General features: G+C 36.3%; 1 protein-coding gene across 3 annotated transcripts in view; it reads right to left on the bottom strand.

Moving 5' to 3' along the window:
* Positions 1–20,877, bottom strand: part of LOC131842517 (transcriptional activator protein Pur-beta-B) — a 44,611-nt gene extending 23,734 nt beyond the window's left edge. The window contains exon 1 of one of the 3 annotated variants that reach the window (XM_059191072.1): positions 20,760–20,877. In XM_059191072.1, coding sequence (XP_059047055.1) covers positions 20,760–20,802 — 43 coding nt within the window. In that variant the 5' untranslated portion in view covers positions 20,803–20,877. Of the gene's footprint in view, positions 1–19,818; positions 20,237–20,290; positions 20,372–20,759 lie in introns of those variants that run through there. The other 2 variants (XM_059191073.1, XM_059191070.1) reach the window with 2 other exon arrangements.

Raw genomic sequence — 20,877 nt, 5'->3', positions numbered from 1 at the left:
AGTCGATTTCACCGGCCCTAAAAAATCGACAAACGTCACGCATGCACCCACAAAGGCATGCAAGGCTTACGGGTGACTTTTGTCCACGGAGGATAAAAATCTTGGATCAGTTCCCTGTGGATTTGCCACGGAATATCCTGGTTATAGTCGATTTCACCGGACCTAAAAAATTCGACAAACGTCACGCATGCACCCACAAAGGCCTGTACGGCTTGCGGGACACTTTTGTCTATGGAAATTAAAATTCTTGGATCAGTTCCGTGTAGATTTGCCACGTAATATCCTGGTTATAGTCGATTTCTTTTTTTTTTTTTTTCAACGACCGAAGTCGGTAAGCATGTTCAGGAACAATGTCTGACTCACGGCGCGTTTAGCCAGCGACCTTATATATGCTAACAACAACTATTATTTATGTACGTAGTATGTATCTATAGGTTAACAATATATGTATACATAACACACCACTTCATTTTTAATCTATTTGTATATTGTATAATGTTTTGGAATAGTATAATTTTTTGAGAGCTCGAAGTGTAATATATAAACATTCACGTATATATGTATGTAAGTATGTATTTAATTATAGGAGCCAACAGAATATCAGCGCTGCAGACTTATCTGTAGCTTCATGCTGAGTTGGTAAAAAAAAAAAAAAATGCATGCACTCGCAAAGGCCTGCGCAAGGTCTGCGGGAGACTTTTGTCCACGGAGGATAAAAGTCTTTATTCAGTTCGTATCAGTTAGTTTTTACGGTTGTAAAACTAAATTGGTAATCAGAGACATTGCCAACTAAACTTGACATTAGGTAGACTACATTTTTTAAACGATCAAGGCTACGAGCTATTTGTCTCGCTGAAAACGAAAAAAGTTAACTAAAAAAACTACATATAACACGCACACATAAATTTATATACACGTAAATTTGTAACAATAAATGGTATATGGTATATGTACTAAATATTATATAGTAAATAAAAATGTACTTTTTTTTTATTTTGTTTTTTTTTTGTTATATTATTTCATTTCATTTCATAACCTCTTATTCATAAAAACGTACAATAAACATTAACGTAGATGGGGTCTAGTATACATATATCGGGTTTTACCACGAATAAGTTTATAGTAAACTAGCTGTACACGCGACTTCGTCCGCGTGGAATTTAACTTCATTTGTCTAAAATAAAAGTAGCTTATGTTACTACTTATTACATAAGCTACCTGCCAATAAAAGTCCCGTCAAGATCGGTCCAGGCATTTCAGAGATTAGTCGGAACAAACAGACAGACAGCCAAAAATTGTAAAAATATGTTATTTTGGTGTATGTACAGTATTTATATACAGATGCACGTAGTAAAAAACGGTTACTTCAGTATTACAAACAGTCACTCCAATTTTATTTACATGTATTGATGTATAGTCAACTACAACTCTCAACGTTACGTCTAGATTGCAGGATCCTTTTTTTTTTTAATTAATCTAATACTGTTTACCGCAGCTAGATTTTACAGCATCACCGAAGAACTTATAGAGCAACTGAAGGTCAACTCCTACCTAAATGAATACGACTAGTCTGAGGGCACCGCTAAGGGTTCGAAGCTCGGCACAGGCCGTCGTAATTTTGATTCCTGTTTGAATTGGACGGGGGAATGATCAGAAGGGTGGATTGGGGGATCGATCGGAGGGGAACGATTGTGCAACGAAAATTAAGACCCGATTAAGTCTATTAATAATGTGTACTATATGCGAAAGTTTAAAAATAATTACTATAAGCATATTTTAGCTTATAACTAAATAATAATAATAATCTCAGGACAATTCACACAGCGCCATCTAGACCCAAGTTAAGCTAGCTATAGTATACTAGATAACTGATACATATACATAGATAATTTTTTTTATATAAATATATACATAATATACATAGAAAACATCCAGACCGATACAAACAATTCATAATCATGAATACAAATGTTTGTGCCGTGCGAGGAATCGAACCCGCGACCATCGGACGTAAAGCGGTGTGCTAGACCGCTAGACCACCGAGGTCGTCAGATATCAGATAGTTCTGTTGTTTTTAGAAGATAAAATCTGTTTGCACTAAATGATTTGAATGAATAAGGAGTAAATACACAAATATATATATATATATATATATATTAAATAACTTTAATACATACTCTTGTACATGGAATGTATTATATAACACTAGCCGTGCCCGCGGGTTCACCCGCATATATGTTATTCTGATGTATAAGCTATATTACTGTAAAGTGGAAAAATCTTTATGTCCAGATAGGTGGTGAAGGCCAGGTCCCAAGTCATTGTAATCCGTAAAATATGGTACGCAATGGTGACTGGCTCATCCATAATAATCGTCAACAAGTGTCGCTTGGAAAGACTGGTCTGCTTGGAAAAACTGGTCTATTTGGAAAGACTGGTCTGATTGGAAAAACTGGTCTACTTGGAAAGACTGGTCTGCTGGGAAAGACTAATCTGCTTGGAAAGACTGGTCTGCTGGAAAAGACTGGTCTGCTGGTAAAGACTGGTCTGGTTGGAAAGACTGGTCTGCTTGGAAAAATTGGTCAACTTGGAAAGACTGATCTGCTTGAAAAGACTGGTCTGCTTGGAAAGACTGGTCTGCTTGGAAATACTGGTCTACTTGGAAAGACTGATCTGCTTGGAAAGACTGATCTGCTTGGAAAGACTGGTCTGCTTGGAAAGACTGGTCAGCTTGGAAAGACTGGGCTGCTTGGAAAGACTGGTCTGCTTGGAAAGACTGGTCTGCTTGGAAATACTGGTCTGTTGGAAAGACTGGTCTACTTGGAAAGACTGATCTGCTTGGAAAGACTGGTCTGCTACTTACTCAAGCTACTTACCAACGTTTAATTAGTACTGAATTTACTATTGCTTGATTTATAGTCTCAAAAATAGTTAAAAATGCAAATTTGATGTACAATATTTGTTTTAAAAAAACCCGCATAAATGAGCAAGAACTGATTCTTCTGAAACTGTATTCCAAATGAGCGGCAGAATGAAAATGCCTATTCAAAACTATTTGGTTGATTTCTAGTCACAAAAAATCTGAAAAATACATCGAATACATATGTAGTACAATATTTGTTTAAAAGAGTAATCCGTATAGAACGATCAAGAAGTCGTTCTTCTTGGATGAATCTACCTATATACTGGTACTGAATGAAAGGCAGATAAGAATACTTATTCAAAACTATTTACATCAAATTAATTTCAACAAAGATTTCCTTAAATGATTTTAAAATACCTTTCGAAACTCATTCAAATATCATTCAAATGAAAGTCCCACCTATCAATAGTCACTTGCGCCGCCAATGACGTCACTATAACAGACAGACTTTTCTGGAGCGTGGGCAGAGATCATATAACTCGTGCGTGACATACTTTCTTTGCTTCCTAGAGCTATTATTTCATCTGTGGCTCCACATTGAACTATGCCGGACACTTTGACCCACCCAAATAACTTCAATTCGTTCAATACACAGCTGACCGACTTGTAGTCATACATACATTGACCATACATATCGTCCTTTTCATGATTGCGTTGGCTTATTTTGGAGTAGCCTTACATTTCAATTGTCGCGGATTTCATATTATATTATAATACATTTTTTATCATTTGCTTCTTCCTTATCCCATTTATTTGGGGAAATATGTTTTTCTCTTCCATTCATCCCTGTTCGCAGTCATCTCGTTATTTACTTCCTTTCTTACCATATCATCCATCCATCTTTTTTCGGTCTTCCTCTGCCCTTATAGCCATCCACATTCATATGTAATACCTTCCTTAATTATGATACATTTTTAATGGATGATAAAATTGTGTAACAGTGTGCTTTAACAACACTATACATGGCGCAGAATGAAGGGGTGATGATGATAAAATCAAATTAGTTAGGCCATTCTGATGAACTACAAACTTATCACGATAATTTACCGGTTAAACTCAATCCCCTCTCTGTATATATATTGTGGGTGATATTGGAGATAATCAAATAACCTATTTTTCAAACACTAAGACTATTTTGACGATTGCTTCATTGGTTAAGCTTAAGGCAGCAAATTTACATTATATATAGGTAACAACTTTTAAAGATCAAGACGCATTTACATTATATACATTAACTAACTCTCCGGTGATGGATGAATAAGAAACTATAATAATCATAAATACGGCAACAAATTTACGAAATCCTGTGAAGAACGATTCAAATCTTGTCAACGCAAAGTTTATCAAGGCACATCAAGATTGGAGACATGATGGTGTAAGAAACACCGTAATGTCTCCAGTCAACAAACTCTGACCACCCCGATTGTGATTACAGCCGTAATACTTAGAACATCTAATATATACTAATATTAGATGTTCTAGATGAATTTATAGATGATAGCAATATATAGCAAGAATAAGTTTATTTGCGGACAACGTTATAATTTTAATTTTCATACTGCTTTCTTGATATATGATAGCGTAGCGGCTTTTGTATTGATTGCCGCATGCATCCGTATGTAAAGTGCGAATACTGTAACTACCATATAGTAATTTTTGTAGCTGTGACGTGGTCGTGTGGAATGAGTAGTCATGCTCACTAAAATGTCCAGACATGTGGCGGCGTGGTGAGCCGGGTCATTGGGCTCCCTAAAATATGGTCGAGCGCAGTGATGGCTGGCTCATCCGTCATACTCGTGAAACGAGTGCTGCTTGTAGGGACTGGTCTGCTCTTATCACTACGACTGATTTAATCTTATTGCATATTTATATTTGACCCAAAAATTAGTGCTTGTTGGTAGTTTGTATTCACACGTTTCGACTTGTAAATGTAAACTTACAAGGATTATTTAAAAGAGCAACACACAAGTTTCTTGCTCGTTCTTCTTGTGATGAGACAGCTTTCCGAACGAGTGGTAGATAAAAAACAAATTGTTATGACTATTCAAAAGTGCTTAAATTAAGTTTATTTGAATAAATGATTTTCTATTCTATTCTATTCTATTCTAAGTAAAACTCATTTATCACTACGGAATTGAAAGTAGTGATAAGAATTTCATACACTATAAGTTAACAGATACAAACTCTGACCACCCCGTTTGTGATTACAACCGTAATAAGAGTATATATTAGAGGTTCTAAGTAAAACTCATTTATCACTACGGAATTGAAAGCACTGAAGCGATCAACGTGAAAATTGTCCGCCACTTTTCCTGTACGATTTTATTGCGGTTGTATTTCAGAGACGATGATAAGATGTAATATTTTCTTCAATTCAAATTCAAAAATCATTCATTCATGTGGGACATATTAGCCGCTTATAGAAAAACTTAAAATCCATAGCACTGACAATATTATCTGATTACACTAATAATGAGTGCGTAGCGATGTCTATGTTGATCATGCCATGCCTCTACTTGTTAATACTGTAATTATTTATATAAAAAAAACATCTATTCAAAAGAGCAACACACAAGTTTCTTGCTCATTCTTCTTGTGATGAATCTGCATTCCGAATGAGTGATAGAATCAAAATATGACTATTCAAAAGTGCTTGTAATGAGTTTATTTAAATAAAGATTATTTCTACTTACGAACATAAAATTTTTACATTATATTTTTATTTTTTTCCCTACCGTCCAGTTCATTATATAGATCCAATTGAGAAGAACCGGCTAGAAACTCAATTGAATGTTTTATTTATTTCTTTTAAAAGCCAGTTTATTCACAATGTACATTTATATAGGTGTCTATGTCTAACATTAAATGAAAATCCCGTGCATGAACAACTGTTGCCATGCACGCTCGTCATTCAAATAATCGTTTAGTGAATGCTAAAGGCTTTGCTCAGTAAATCTGATTTAACAGATGTAATATTGTATCACTGTGTTACGTACCAGCAGCAACAAAACGCAACACCGACAGAGCGTTGTGATTGTAGCGCACACCCATCCATTTAAATATCTCGACATAGCGACCAGACTTCAAAAATCAATTCGATTGACGCATCGTACTACTTCACCGTTCACTCAATTTAATTTGTATTTATAATAGTACTAGCTGTACCCGCGACTTCGTCCGCGTGGAATTTAACTTAATTTTTCTAAAATAAAGGTAGCCTAAGTTACTCCTTATTACATCAGCTACCTGCTAATAAAAGTCCAGTCAGAATCGGTTCAGCCATTGCAGAGATTAGCCGGAACAAACAGACAGACAGACAAAAATTATAAAAAAAAAATGGTGTAAGTATGTACCGTATTTATATACATATGCATGTAGTAAAAAACGGTTATTTCAATATTACAAACAGACATTCCAATTTTATTTATATGTAGAGATATTAAACTATATATTTGAATCTTTATTACTCAATCAGTAACTTAGACTACTGTTATTTTAGAATTTTATTTATATGTATAGATGTATATATTATGATTGTTTGTATACGTCTGTTTTCTATGTATATCATACTCACAAAAATCTAGCTTAGCTTGGGACTAGATGGCGCTGTGTGAATTGTCCTGAAATATTATTATTATTATTATTCCTAATTTCCTGACAAATTCACTTGAAGTACACCACAATATGGAATAGGCCACTTTCTTTTGAAACATATTTTCTACACCTACCTCAGAAGTCAGGGACGTCATAAATTATTTGTAAAAAAAATTTAAAAGAAAGAAATAAATTATATTTATAATTATATTACTATATGTCAAATCTACCGTCAGTTGGGAATGATTTCGAGATGAGAAGAACTGACAAGAATGTAATCTAATTACTAATGATACGAGCTCTGATTAGATGGGGCTGTGTGTATTAACCTTTAAAATGGATATAATAATAATAATAATAATAATAATAATAATCTCAGGACAATTCACACAGCGCCATCTAGACCCAAGTTAAGCTAGCTAAAGCTTGTGTTATAGGTACTAGATAACTGATACAAATACATAGATATATTTTTTTTTTTTTGTAAATACATACATATTATATATAGAAAACATCCAGACCGATACAAACAATCATACTCATGAATACAAATGTTTGTGCCGTGCGAGGAATCGAACCCGCGACCATCGGTCGTAAAGTGGTGTACTAGACCGCTGGACCACCGAGGTCGTCGGATATAATGTATATTATGTAATTTAATTTCATAAATAATAACGATTTACCGGGATCAATTGTCTGGATGACGCGCCTACATGACGACATCTCGATTGTCCTGAAAGATTTCACGAACGCGGCCGCCTAGCAACTGATAACTGACATTCTTTGCATAGTATAGAACGAAGTCGTGTCGCTGTCTCATCGCTTCGATCTCTTAAACTACGCAACGGGTTCTAATGTAGCTTCCAGCAATAGATAGAGTGATTCAAGAGGAAGGTTTATATGTATAATATATGTGTGTTATAGTATAGAACAAACCGAGAAATTCAAAGATTGTAGTGCATCCGGCCAAGCCAGGTTGGGTCGCTAGTTATAGATAAATTGAAGATCACGTCACTGTTTTCATTTAAAATAATAACAATAAGTTTATTTTCGCGCACATGCAGTGAAACAGTTATTTTAGATAAGAAATGATTTAACAAGAGACAGGAGCCCAAATTGGTGGTTTCCCTGGGTTCTAAGGGTATCCTGAGATCCTTCTCCCTATGAATTTTCAAATAAAAATTGATATCTCCCTATAAAATCTTAATAACTTTATTAATGTAATAAAGATATTAAGATTTTCGTTGATTTTATAATTTAATTTAATTTTCTTCTCATAGGATTATTACCGACTCTTATGATATGTCAAATCTACCGTCAGATCGAAGTGCTTTTGAACTAAGAATTGACAACGTGATCAGCTCTCATTCTTTTCAAATGGCGTCGATTATATAGATAAATTACATTTTACAAAATTAAAAGCTATTGCCTCCTTTTATATAAGTCAATTAAATTAACCACGCCGTCTTAATCATTATCTAAATACTTTTAAAATTATATATAATACTTCTGTAAGTAAATTTAAAACTTTAAAAGGAAAAATCTTTTAAGTAAATAAATTTAAAAACTTCAAATGCTTGTCTAAAAGACAAGAGAAAAATGTACATTTTGTATACTGCCATTTTTCTATTTAACCGACGATATGACGAGATTTAGAAATTAGAATTAGAAAAAATGTAGTGGAATTTAGTATCCACTAGCATATGCTATTGCAATATTGGAAGGAAAAGGAAATAATTCAATTACCGGCCGTAACGAACAAACCAGTCCCCACAACTACCTGAATTTATAATCTGAAAATATATATCTTTCTAATATGAATAAAGTACTAAAACTAATAGATAAACTTTGTACAAACTAGTCTGCACGGATAGATCTATAAGCTACAAACGACGTAGAAGATTTGAATTCTATCCCTCAGACATAGAGATTGAATTTGAATTAATAACGAAGGCTACAGTTTAGCAAAGTACAGACAGCGAGTCAAGTTTTGAACTTACGTATTTGCACAATATTAGACGGCACTGATAGGGGCGTAGGAGAGCCAGTGTCCTCTAGACGTAGGACGCTGTAACATCACCCCGGCGGCAACACCCACGCCGGGCCCGTACCACACCCATCTCCATGTGAACGAACTCTAAATTGCCTACGTGTAATTCTGTCTGTAATTCATTCAACGCGACATCAATACATAGTCATTCATTCGTCCTATATACCGTAGCGACGGCGCTCTAAAATTAGATATAGTATTCAAAGAATTACAAGTCAGAAATAGGTCTTGATCATAAAATTTAAAATAAAACTCCTGAATGTCCGAGTCTAGGTTTTGGCGCCGCGGCCGAGCATACGGCAGATTCGGTCGTCTCAATTGATTAATGAGAGCAAGCTAGTGATGATGTATGGACCAGTTGCGTTAAATTAACAGAAATCGATAGCGACACATGAGGGTCTATTCCAAAAAAATATAACTCGACCGATTGGTAGCAATACGGGATTATGGCAGCTAAATAAATGTTGAAGTATCGCATATACTTTCTCTAACTGTTGTATTATTAGTTGGATTAAGGTTTTTATATGCTTCTTGGTTACTGCGAATAAAAGATGTAAAATTTTTATCTAATTGATTTGACTGTAGTACGGATATTTAGGTCTACAGTTTACTATACCTCAAACATAGTTTAACTTTAAATAAATCTTATCAAGGTCAATAAAAGATTATAGATAACGGTATATAATTCTAGTCATTTACTAACACTGAACCTTAATTATTATGAATGTAAAAACAACAATAAAATATCCGTATGTTCAAACGCTAGTGATATTTTAATTAAAATAGATGCAGAACAAAAAACAAGTACGCATACGTACGTCGTCGAGTGAAACATCAATTGAGCAAAGCCAGTCAATGACAATAAGAGCGTTTTAAACGAATCGAGGAAAAAAAATCCAAACGCGCCAACCTAAGGTGGGTAACAGCGCAAAAACGGGCGAATAGCGTCTCGAGTAGAAGAGGCCAATTATAATCGAGCATCAGGTAAGGTATGGCGCGACGAATAGCTCCGCGGCTGTGATGCCAGGCTGCGGGGTGTCGCCCATGAGTATTGGGGAAATTTTGGTGGAACGAATGTTAGGAGGACAAATGGAATTGGAAGATTCGATTTGGAAGACTAAAAATGAGAACACAAATATTTTAGGCTAAAAATATAACAAACAGAGTGATGAAGGCTAAGCTAAAAAAATCAATATTATATTTTAAGGAAGTTTTACAACTACTGCAGACATTCTTTATCGGCATTGTATGTAATAAATGAGGGGAAAGCAAGACGGCCACCTGGCAACACTGCGCGGCGGAGCGGCTAGAGACACACGGTTATGTAAATGGTTCAAGGTGGGTCGTTGGCCAGACGTGAGCCAGACGGGCAAAAAAGTGAAACTTGCTGTTTTTCGCAACACAGCCTCGAGGTGTCGATAGTGAATGAAGCAACCGGTGCGGTCGGCGTTGCCGCACTGAACCGATCCCCACACTCTGTGGTTTCACATAACCATAAATGTAGCGCTCATTACACATTCTATTTAGTCATTTGGTATAACATTTTTTAGCATTTTCAGCGCTGCAGATTTGTCTGTAGCTTTATGCTGAGTTGGTTGCTTATTCACCTTAACGACTCTTTTTATTATACCTCTTTATTATTTTTTCTATACCTCATGTATCTACCAAAATACCAAACGATAGAAACTTCTCCATACACAGAAAACAATGTACTTATTTAATACCACAACTAGCGAGTCACCCTGGTTTCACACGGATGTAGCTTTTGTAAAGATCACAATTTTTTAAATAAGTTCTATTTGGGCAGTACTTAAAATGAAAAAGTTAGTAAAGATTGTAACAGATTAACAATCTTTACTAACAAAACCTTACCTCTTTGTAAAATTATTTTAGATTGTACCTACTAAACTACTAATTGTAATTACTTGTGTACATTTCTACTAAATAAGTGTATTTGTTATATCTAGAGCTAGTATAGCAAATACACATCCTAAACACCCGAGGTTTAATGTAAGCATTAACAATCAATAGAAAACCTAATAATAGAATATAATAGAAAACCTGCTCTATTTAAAAAATCAATACTGTTTCCTCTTAAAAAAATCAAGCTAATGTTTCAACAGCTCGTCTATAATATGTGTGCTCCAGACAGGAAATTCCTCTGAAACCACCCTTGCTTTGCATGTATACTGATACCGAAAGCGAATAATGTGTTTGTCTGAACTTGTAATAATCCCAAGAATTACTGGTTTTAATTAATTTTGGTTTTATCAGATAGCCAATTTTGGAGCGGTGTAGCAATGAAGGTTTAGGGTCGGCAACGCGCACGTGACACCCCTGGTGCTTCAGGCGTCCATAGGCTACGGTAACCATTTACCATCAGATGGGCCGTGTGCTTGTTTGCCACCATAGTAGTATAAAAAAAAAATGAGAAATATTGCAAAAACGAGGAAAATATGACTGCGACCAAGTTGCAAGTGTTTGCTAGTTAGTGCTAAAATCCTTCCTGCACTCAAATATTATCTAAAATGCTGTTCTTATCTACCCTTTGCAGTTTTTTATATAAATTTTATCTAGGAATAAACCGATATTTAACCGGTACTGTGCTATAACATCATAAGTTGACATGCAAAATATGTGCAGTTTCGATAGCTCTTTACATGCATATTTGTGAATTTCTCTGCAAAATCATTTACTATTAAGTAGTAGGTATTTTATTAAGTACACGTATTTAAGTTAGAGGATATACTTAAATAAGAACGTAGGCTAACAATTGTCTAGAAAATAAAATTTCAAAAGGATTGAAATAGGTGAATCATTTTATGGGAAACAGAATTATTTAATAGAATTAGTGCTAATTGGTGGTTTGTATTCACACACTTAAACTTAAAAATATAAAGTAATAATAAAATTATTTAAAAGAGCAACACGCAAGTTTCTTGCTCGTTCTTCTTGTGATGAGACAGCTTTCCGAACGAACGGTAGATTAAAAAATGTAATGACTATTCAAAAGTACTTCAATGTAAGTTTATTTGAATAAATGATTTTCTATTCTATTCTATTCCATAACTATTTTTGGTATAAAACAGCTACACAGCAATCCATTGAACAATTGTCTCATACAGCTAAAAACTGTACCAGATGGAGACAAATTGCGAGGAGCTGGAGAACAACTAAGAGAATCCAGCGATACTATCATGAATGTCACGATTACTCTGTCAAGAATATACGATTAAAGAGGAATATTTATTTTTTTTATAGTAGGTACACGTATTTTAGATAGAGGAGATCCTTGGATAGGGATGTCGTCTTATATCTTGAAGATAAAATTTTAAAAATGGTGAATAGTGTGGGAAATTTATCATAATTTTTGGTGTTTCTACGCCGTCAAATTTACGGTTAAGAGCTGGGATTAGACAATATGATATAAAACAAAAAGAGATACATGCATATTCATATAAGTTCACCTGTCAAGTATACATGCCTGCTATTTCTAGATTTGGAAATCAAAAGTTAGTGCAAAAACTCTAGATTTATTGTCCAAATTTTCCTCAATATACTGTCAAAAAAAGAGATTCTCGACATCTCTGTTGCATAAAAAACTAGTCTAAAAATGAAATTAACCAGTCTGTAACGCATTTGAACGAAACCTCACTGTCGTTAAAGTAAATATAGTTGAATATACACTAATCCGATATTCCTTCGTGAAATTAAAAAGACATTATTCAATATTAACTATAATTTTAACTAGTCAAACTCGTTTCGAGGCTGTTTTATATGCAGAGTGATTCATTATGTCTCAAACTATAATAGATTGTTGGGAATAAAGCCTGAACTTTATAACTAAAGGCCACATGATACTTCAATTGTGCTGAGAGCATCTGTGGTAATGAATACAGCAGATACCATGCTGGGTTCAAAAGGGATTTATCATCAACTTTTGGGACAGCCTCGATATGCCGCCGTCTATCCATTCTACCCCGTACTTTTGGGACTTATCATCGATTTTTGGGACAGCCTGGAAATGCGGCCGTCTATCCATTCTACCCCGTCCTTTGGGACAGCCTGTAAATGCCGTCGTCTTCATGATCCGATGCCTATTCGCGGGACATTCAAATGGATTATTATGATAGAATTAGCCTTAAAAAATAGTTATAGTTACGAGTAAGACTTGGAACAAACGGCAAGTTAGAACTCATGTAGTTTTATCGAGTAGAACTAAATTACCTCGAACTATGTGAACTAAGAACTAAATGACTCCAATTATTCCTTTATCCAGAGCTGTACAATTATCTCATAAAGATAATTCTTTAATATCGTAGTATTGAAGAAATTCAAGCTGCACACATCTTGGTAAAACCATATTTTCACGGCTATAATCTTAGGTGGAGTAGTCAGTGATGTATCAACTAACGATATTGTAATGAATGTGACTTGCAATAAGCAGATTCAAATATATAAGACAATGGTCTTTCAATCCTTCGTTATTTAACTAATTTGTGATTCGACAGAATATTAGTGAGAAATTTAAACTGATGCAAAATTTAATAGTACACGATTACTAAGTATTCCATTTAATTAAGATGCGTAGCGGTTTCTAAGTTGATTGTAGCATGCAGAATTCTTGTTAATGTGTTGTTAACATTAGAACATTTATTTAAAAGAGCAACATAAAATTTTTACTGAGTCTTGTGACGAGTCTGCGTTCCGAATGAGTGGTAGAACAAAAAATGTGACTATTCAAAAGTGCTTATATTAAGTTTATTGGAGCAATGATTATTTCTATTTCTAATTAAACCCCGTCAAAGATGCAGCGCGAAATGAAAAAAGACAATCGAAATAACAACCTATTACTATACTTAAAGTAGGACTTATAGTAAGAAATTAAACATAGTTTATTCAGTATTGTTACATCGATGGGAGTGGCATATTCTGCGGAAAACCCTCAATATTTCATAAGATTAAATAAAACCTCCTCCTGTGGGAAGTCGGTTGAAAAACAAATCTTCTGTAATAGGGGATAGATGGTGACGCGAGTGTAACCCGTTGAAATCTTTTATTGCAACGTCTAAAACAACCACAATATAGGTATTTCTAAAACGATTTATATATCACTAGGTAGTGGCCCCGGGTGTGTATTATACATATAAACCTTCCTCTAGAATCATTCTATCTATTAAAACAAACCGCTTCAAAATCCGTTGCGTAGTTTTAAAGATTTAAGCATACATAGGGACAGACAGCGACAGCGACTATGTAATGATTATTACTTTATATGTATGTTAGTCTATAAGGTACTTGCAATATGGGCCATGTAGCCTGAATAAAATAAATAAATAAAATAAAACACGACTCATTCATTCTATATTTAACATTATATACATCCCGCGAGCTACCCACAGCTTTTGATATAAGTATTTTTCAATTTATCTATTACAAAGAAATAATCAAATAAAATATTATCTACTTTAAATTTTTATATTGCAAAAATGGGGTAAATCAACATTATACAATATTACGTTATTCTAAAGTACATCAAGTATTAATCACACGGGATCTGAATATTTTTTTTTTTATACCACGTCGGTGGCAGTCAAGTATACGGCCCATCTGATGGTAAATGGTTACCGTAGCCTATGAACGCCTGAAACACCAGGGGTATCACGTGCGCGTTGCCGACCCATAAGAAACCTTAATATACCCTTCATGAAAAACCCCATGCTGTAGTCTCGTGGGAAAACCTCGACAGGAAGTTCATTCCACAATCTAAGTGTACGCGGGAGGAAACCCCTCTGAAACCGCACTGTTCGGGACCATTTAGGTTCCAGCGTGTGGGGATGAATTCCCTGTCGAAATACTATATTCGTTGGTTTTTTTAACAGATTATAATGGAACGGTGCATCCACAGGCGCTAATGGTATACGCTGGCGGGACACCAAATGATCACAGATGAGGATGACGGCTTTTTGTAATAGTTCTATTGTAGAGGCCCCTCCTCTCTGCAACGTGTCTACGTGTTTGCTAAGACTTCTTGGTATAATTCCTGTGGATGACAGAACTATTGGTACTATATGGATGGTGCGTGCTTTCCATTGTTTTTTTTTAATTCTATCTGTATACTTTGTTAGTTTATTATTATTATTATTTTTTCTCTCGACTTTCGCCGGTTTTCTTGGTATGTACGGGCCTAAGCCAAGTGTACATAACAATGTTCTATTTTTAGGTGAATATACTATAATATATTATTAATATTAAATAATAATATAATATATTATAGTATATTCACCTAAATAATATTATAATCGGCCAGCAAGCATTCCTGTCAAAGAGAGAACAGATTGGTTACCTAGTAGTCTTAATTTAAAACAACTATTTAGGTGGAAAAAAAGAAGAAATATTGTATTTCTTTAAATTAAATAGAAAAGCAGGTTGGATTGGCATATGTTATAGCTTGAAAACAGTTTGCTCTCGGAGTATTTGGTCTTGGCACATGGTATGCAGATGGTACAGAAACATTCCATAGAGCAGCATATGTTGAGCTGTTACTACGGAACTGTTCAAATCTATGACTAAACTCTATACAGATATAATAAATGTGAAAGTGACACTATCTGTCTGTTTGTTACCAATTCATTGTTGAATACATCTTAATTGTCTTTAATGTGAAGATACCTCATTGGGCGGGAGCCCACTGCGCTCGGCCATATTTTAGGGATAAAATATGGCCGAGCGCAGTGATGGCTGCTCATCCGTCATACTCGTGAACGAGTGCTGCTTCTAGGGAGTGGTCTGCTCTTATCACTACGACTGCTTTAATCTTATTGTATATTTATATTTGACCCAAAAAAATTTGTGCTGGTTGGTAGTTTGTATTCACACGTTTCGACTTGTAAATGTAAACTTACAAGGATTATTTAAAAGAGCAACACACAAGTTTCTTGCTCGTTCTTCTTGTGATGAGACAGCTATCGGAACGAGCGGTAGATAAAAAAAGTTTTTACTAATCAAAAGTGCTTAAATTAAGTTTATTTGAATAAATGATTTTCTATTCTATTCTATTCTATGTAGTATCATGTAGAATCTGGAAGCGGGTGAAATAGGGGATGAAAGTTTGTTCGGCAACAACTAGTGTCTTACATTTTCATATAGAGTACAAAGTAGAGTTAGACTTTGGAGAGACTGATAGGTCTTTTAATGAAAAAGATGAGGCTTGAATAGATTATTGCTCAAGAAAATTGTTAAAAACAGCTTCTAAATAATATACAATAATAGAAGAAAAATTTCTGTAATAAATGAATGATTATAAACCTCTAAGGAATCACTACGACTGATTTAACTCAAAAGAGTTAGTGATTACACTAATAAAAGCTTGCGTAACAATAACAAACTAATTTTACCTAAATGTCGTTGAACTAAAGTTAGTAATTCGTTTTATGGCAATTACGTTTTGTATTTTGTTCAACATATACGGAACAAACAAGCCGACCCCAAATAAATAGGATAAAGAAGCAGATGATGAAAATGACAACTAACAAGAACAACAACTATATAGTTGTATGTATTTTCTATCAGACAGACAGACAGTATGAAATATGAGTAGAAATATATGGACATGTCATAGTAAACACTACAAGACAAAGAGATGTTACCAAGGAAATAATTATCAATTTAAGAGCAGACAAAGCCATCACCTAGATAGATAAGATTTTTAGTAGCAGCCTTTAACATAGTTTTGTCTGTACAGAGCTATGTGTCAACCAACATATATAAATACACTAGCTGTCCCTGCAAACGTTGTTTTGACTTAAAATAAAAAAAAAAATTAGGGGTGCGTTACCCCTAACATTTAGGGGGATGAAAAATAGATGTTGGCTGATTCTCAGACCTATTCAATACGCTCACAAAATTTCATGAGAATCGGTCAAGCCGTTTCGGAGGAGTATGGGAACGAAAACTGTGACAGGAGAATTTTATATCTAAGATTAGTATCAGAGTCATTACAGACTAGCAGTCTGCTCCGATTTCTCCTGGATGGTCATAATAATTATTATGGACAATTCACACCACCATCAGAGTCATTAAAGACTAGTGGTCTGCTCCGGGTTCACCTGGGTGCTCATAATAATTATCCTGGACAATTCACACCACCATCAGAGTCATTAAAGACTAGTGGTCTGCTCCGGTTTCTCCTGGGCGCTCATAATAGTCACCCTGGACAATTCACACCACCATCAGAGTCATTAAAGACTAGTGGTCTGCTCCGGTTTCTCCTGGGCGCTCATAATAGTCACCCTGGACAATTCACACCACCATCGGAGTCATTAATGACTAGTGGTCTGCTCCGGTTTCTCCTGGGCGCTCATAATAGTCACCCTGGACAATTCACACCACCATCAGAGTCATTAATGACTAGTAGTCTGCTCCGGGTTTCTCCTGGGCGCTCATAATAGTCACCCTGGACAATTCACACCACCATCAGAGTCATTAATGACTAGTGGTCTGCTCCGGTTTCTCCTGGGCGCTCATAATAGTCACCCTGGACAATTCACACTACCATCTGAGTCATTAATGACTAGTAGTCTGCTCAAGGTTTCTCCTGGGCGCTCATAACAGTCACCCTGGACAATTCACGCCACCATCAGAGTCATTAATGACTAGTGGTCTGCTCCGGGTTCTCCTGGGTGCTCATAACAATTACCCTGGACAATTCACACCACCATCAGAGTCATTAATGACTAGTAGTCTGCTCAAGGTTTCTCCTGGGCGCTCATAACAGTCACCCTGGACAATTCACGCCACCATCAGAGTCATTAATGACTAGTGGTCTGCTCCGGTTTCTCCTGGGCGCTCATAATAGTCACCCTGGACAATTCACACCACCATCAGAGTCATTAAAGACTATCGGTCTGTTCCGGTTTCTCCTGGGCGCTCATAATAGTCACCCTGGACAATTCACACCACCATCAGAGTCATTAATGACTAGTGGTCTGCTCCGGGTTCTCCTGGGTGCTCATAATAATTACCCTGGACAATTCACACCACCATCAGAGTCATTAATGACTAGTAGTCTGCTCAAGGTTTCTCCTGGGCGCTCATAACAGTCACCCTGGACAATTCACGCCACCATCAGAGTCATTAATGACTAGTGGTCTGCTCCGGGTTCACCTGGGTGCTCATAATAATTACCCTGGACAATTCACACCACCATCAGAGTCATTAATGACTAGTGGTCTGCTCCGGTTTCTCCTGGGCGCTCATAATAGTCACCCTGGACAATTCACACCACCATCGGAGTCATTAATGACTAGTGGTCTGCTCCGGTTTCTCCTGGGCGCTCATAATAGTCACCCTGGACAATTCACACCACCATCAGAGTCATTAATGACTAGTGGTCTGCTCCGGGTTCTCCTGGGCGCTCATAATAATTACCCTGGATGATTCACGCCACCATCTGAGTCATTAAAGATCAGCGGCCTGCTTCGGCCTCTCCTGGGTGCTCAAATAGTAAGCCTGCATGATTCACACAGTGTTGTATAACGAATAATTGTGTGTGTCTTTTATTGTCACCCTCAATACAAGCATTCATATTAAAAAAGATGATTCTAAAATATAAATGTGTTTTAATCCATAATACACAGTGCTATCTTGACCTAAGTTATGCAGAGCTTGTATTATGAATACTAGACAAGTGTAAATACTTAAAACATTAAAAAAACTGAACTTTACAAAGAAAATGCTATGCATTTTAAGTTCAAGTTATCATAAAGTTTGTTCAGTGTAAATAATCATACTATAACACAAATATCTTATATATAAAATTCTCGTATCACAGTTTTCGTTCCCATACTCCTCTGGAACGGCTTGACCGATTCTCATTCCATTTTGTGAGCGTATTGAGTAGGTCTGAGAATCGGCCAACATCTATTTTTCATCCCCCTAAATGTTAGGGGTAGTCCACCCCTAAATATTTTCTTTTATTTTAAGGCAAAACAATGTTTGCCGGGACAGTTAGTTATTATATAAATGCTAATCTTTACTAAGACAGTATGCTAAATAGCAAAACCACAGAAGTCTTCAATAAAACTAGGAAAACATTAATTATATTGTAAGTGTGTATGTTTTTACTAAAACTGTATAAGAAAATGAACATCTGTAATCATAAGAAACGAATAATAGAACAAACATTTAAAATTGACCTCATTGAGAATAAGTATGGGCCATGTTAGTGCTACAGATAGTTTAAATTTACAATATTATACGACATATCTTCTTTGATTTCGCATATTTATCAGAGGAGCCAATCCCCTCAAATAAAAGGAGGGGTCTCGAGACTGATAAATATTTGTTTGTATTTGTAGGCATTATCTTATCGCTACTATATATAACTTTTTATATTTTTAGAACTGCCCATGTTAATGTTGAATTTTAACACAAATTTATTGTAATATTGTACATTTCATGTTTTCATCAATGAGCCACCTGGCATGCATGTTATTTTACTACAAATATTAATGTAAAAAAGTTAAAAACTATGAACATCATCAATAATCCATCATCACTTCAATACTTGGCATGGATCACTTCATAGAAGGATTTATTTTATGAATACAAACTTAATACAATAAAAAAAACCACACTATAATATAATAAAATTAAATATTAAAACTAAAAGAGGCTAATACTCTTTACTTTACTATAAATTATAGATTTAGAACAATAGACAAAGAAACAATGTTAGAAATCACAAAGACTATTAAATATGTCCTTATAATACTAGGAATATAAGTAACAAATTATATAACAGTATTGTTAATATATGAAATGTTATAATACACAACTAGTCACCTAGACTGGTTGTTGCTATGCAGCAGATTGCAGGTAAACTGTATATAATTATTGAGTAATATTGAGTAGAATCTTACAGCTTAGCAACAGGGAGCTAATTGGTAACAAGGACAATTTGATGGTTGAAATGAATGTAGCAACTTACCAACATATGGTACCATTCAATGAAGCAAACAGACAGTATGTATATGTAGAGATCAGATTATGTAGACATTATGTTCTCATTCATGGTGAACAAAGAACTCACAAGCTTTCTTGATATAATGGTAAATTGGTTTTTAAATTATCTCACATATTTCTTGATAAATGTATATATTTGTGCATATATCTTGTTTTATATCTTTTACATTAACTATCTTCACTGCAGTAGAAGTACTACATAAATATAATAGATCAAGTCACTTACCCATCAGGTACATTTTACCACAGTAGTGCAAGCTTTGTGTGAACAAAGGCAAATCACATCCATTAAATTTCATCAACTTTATAATGTGGGCTTATTGTGTCCCTTGCATCTTCATATAAATCAGTCTGAAGAACCAGTAAGTAGCTATATATTGAGATTCGTTCAGTGGCTGGGTGGTGTTCTAGTCACAGGGACAGTTCCTTTGTTAGCACATTCCTTTGTCCATGGAACACAGTATTCACAAATCCACTGCACACTGACACCACATATATCACAAAACTACACATCACTGGCTCTATTGGAGCTCACAGGCGCACATCAAACAAAGAACCACGTCAAAACGAAGGTTACAATTCGCGTCGCGGAACAATGCGGGTCGCCGATCGGAGTGCAGAATGCGACACCAAGTGGACCGGCCGCGAGGTCAGTGGGTGAGACGGGAAGCGCGAGGCCCGGCTGGAGGGCCACTGACCTGCCATGGTGTCGCGCCGTCAGCTGACGCGGCGGCGCGGCAGACAAAGGGCGCGAGGGTGCTGGGAGCGAGGCGCGAGGTGAACCGTGCGCGCGCGAGCCGGCGCGCGTAGGGCGGGAGCCGCGGGAGCTGCGAGCGCGCCGCCCCAGACGACGGCCCGCCCCACGACGAGAGGTCGCAGACAAAAAAATCGATAGGTCGTCAACCTCCGGCGGCGGCCGCCGGAGCCGGCCCCGGCCGGGACGCCGCGCCGCCGCCCGCTCCCCGGCGGGCCGGCCCGCGCGAGGATCCCGCGGAGGCCTCACGGCCGAGGAAATACCAGAACCGACTTCGCCATTTTGAAACGGGAACAATGAGATATTTACTTTTGATAGCTAGAACGGCCGGGAACGTTACTCGCGACGATAGACGACCCCGGCTAGGGGTGCGGGGCACGCCTGACGTTCCACCGCTTTAGATAAATACGTACTCTGACTAGAAATCCCCTCGTCACCGCTGCCGATATCCGACATCTCAATCCACACCGAATTCTAAAGGCGATTCGCCGATCTTTTTGGAGACTCTCGACAACTCGAATTGTCTATGAT

This window comes from Achroia grisella, unplaced genomic scaffold, assembly GCF_030625045.1.
Source record: "Achroia grisella isolate CSIRO2021 unplaced genomic scaffold, CSIRO_AGI_Agris_v1 utg241, whole genome shotgun sequence".
NCBI lineage: Eukaryota > Metazoa > Arthropoda > Insecta > Lepidoptera > Pyralidae > Achroia > Achroia grisella.
Note: the sequence above shows the minus strand (reverse complement) of the source record. Positions and strands in the feature narration are given on the sequence as shown.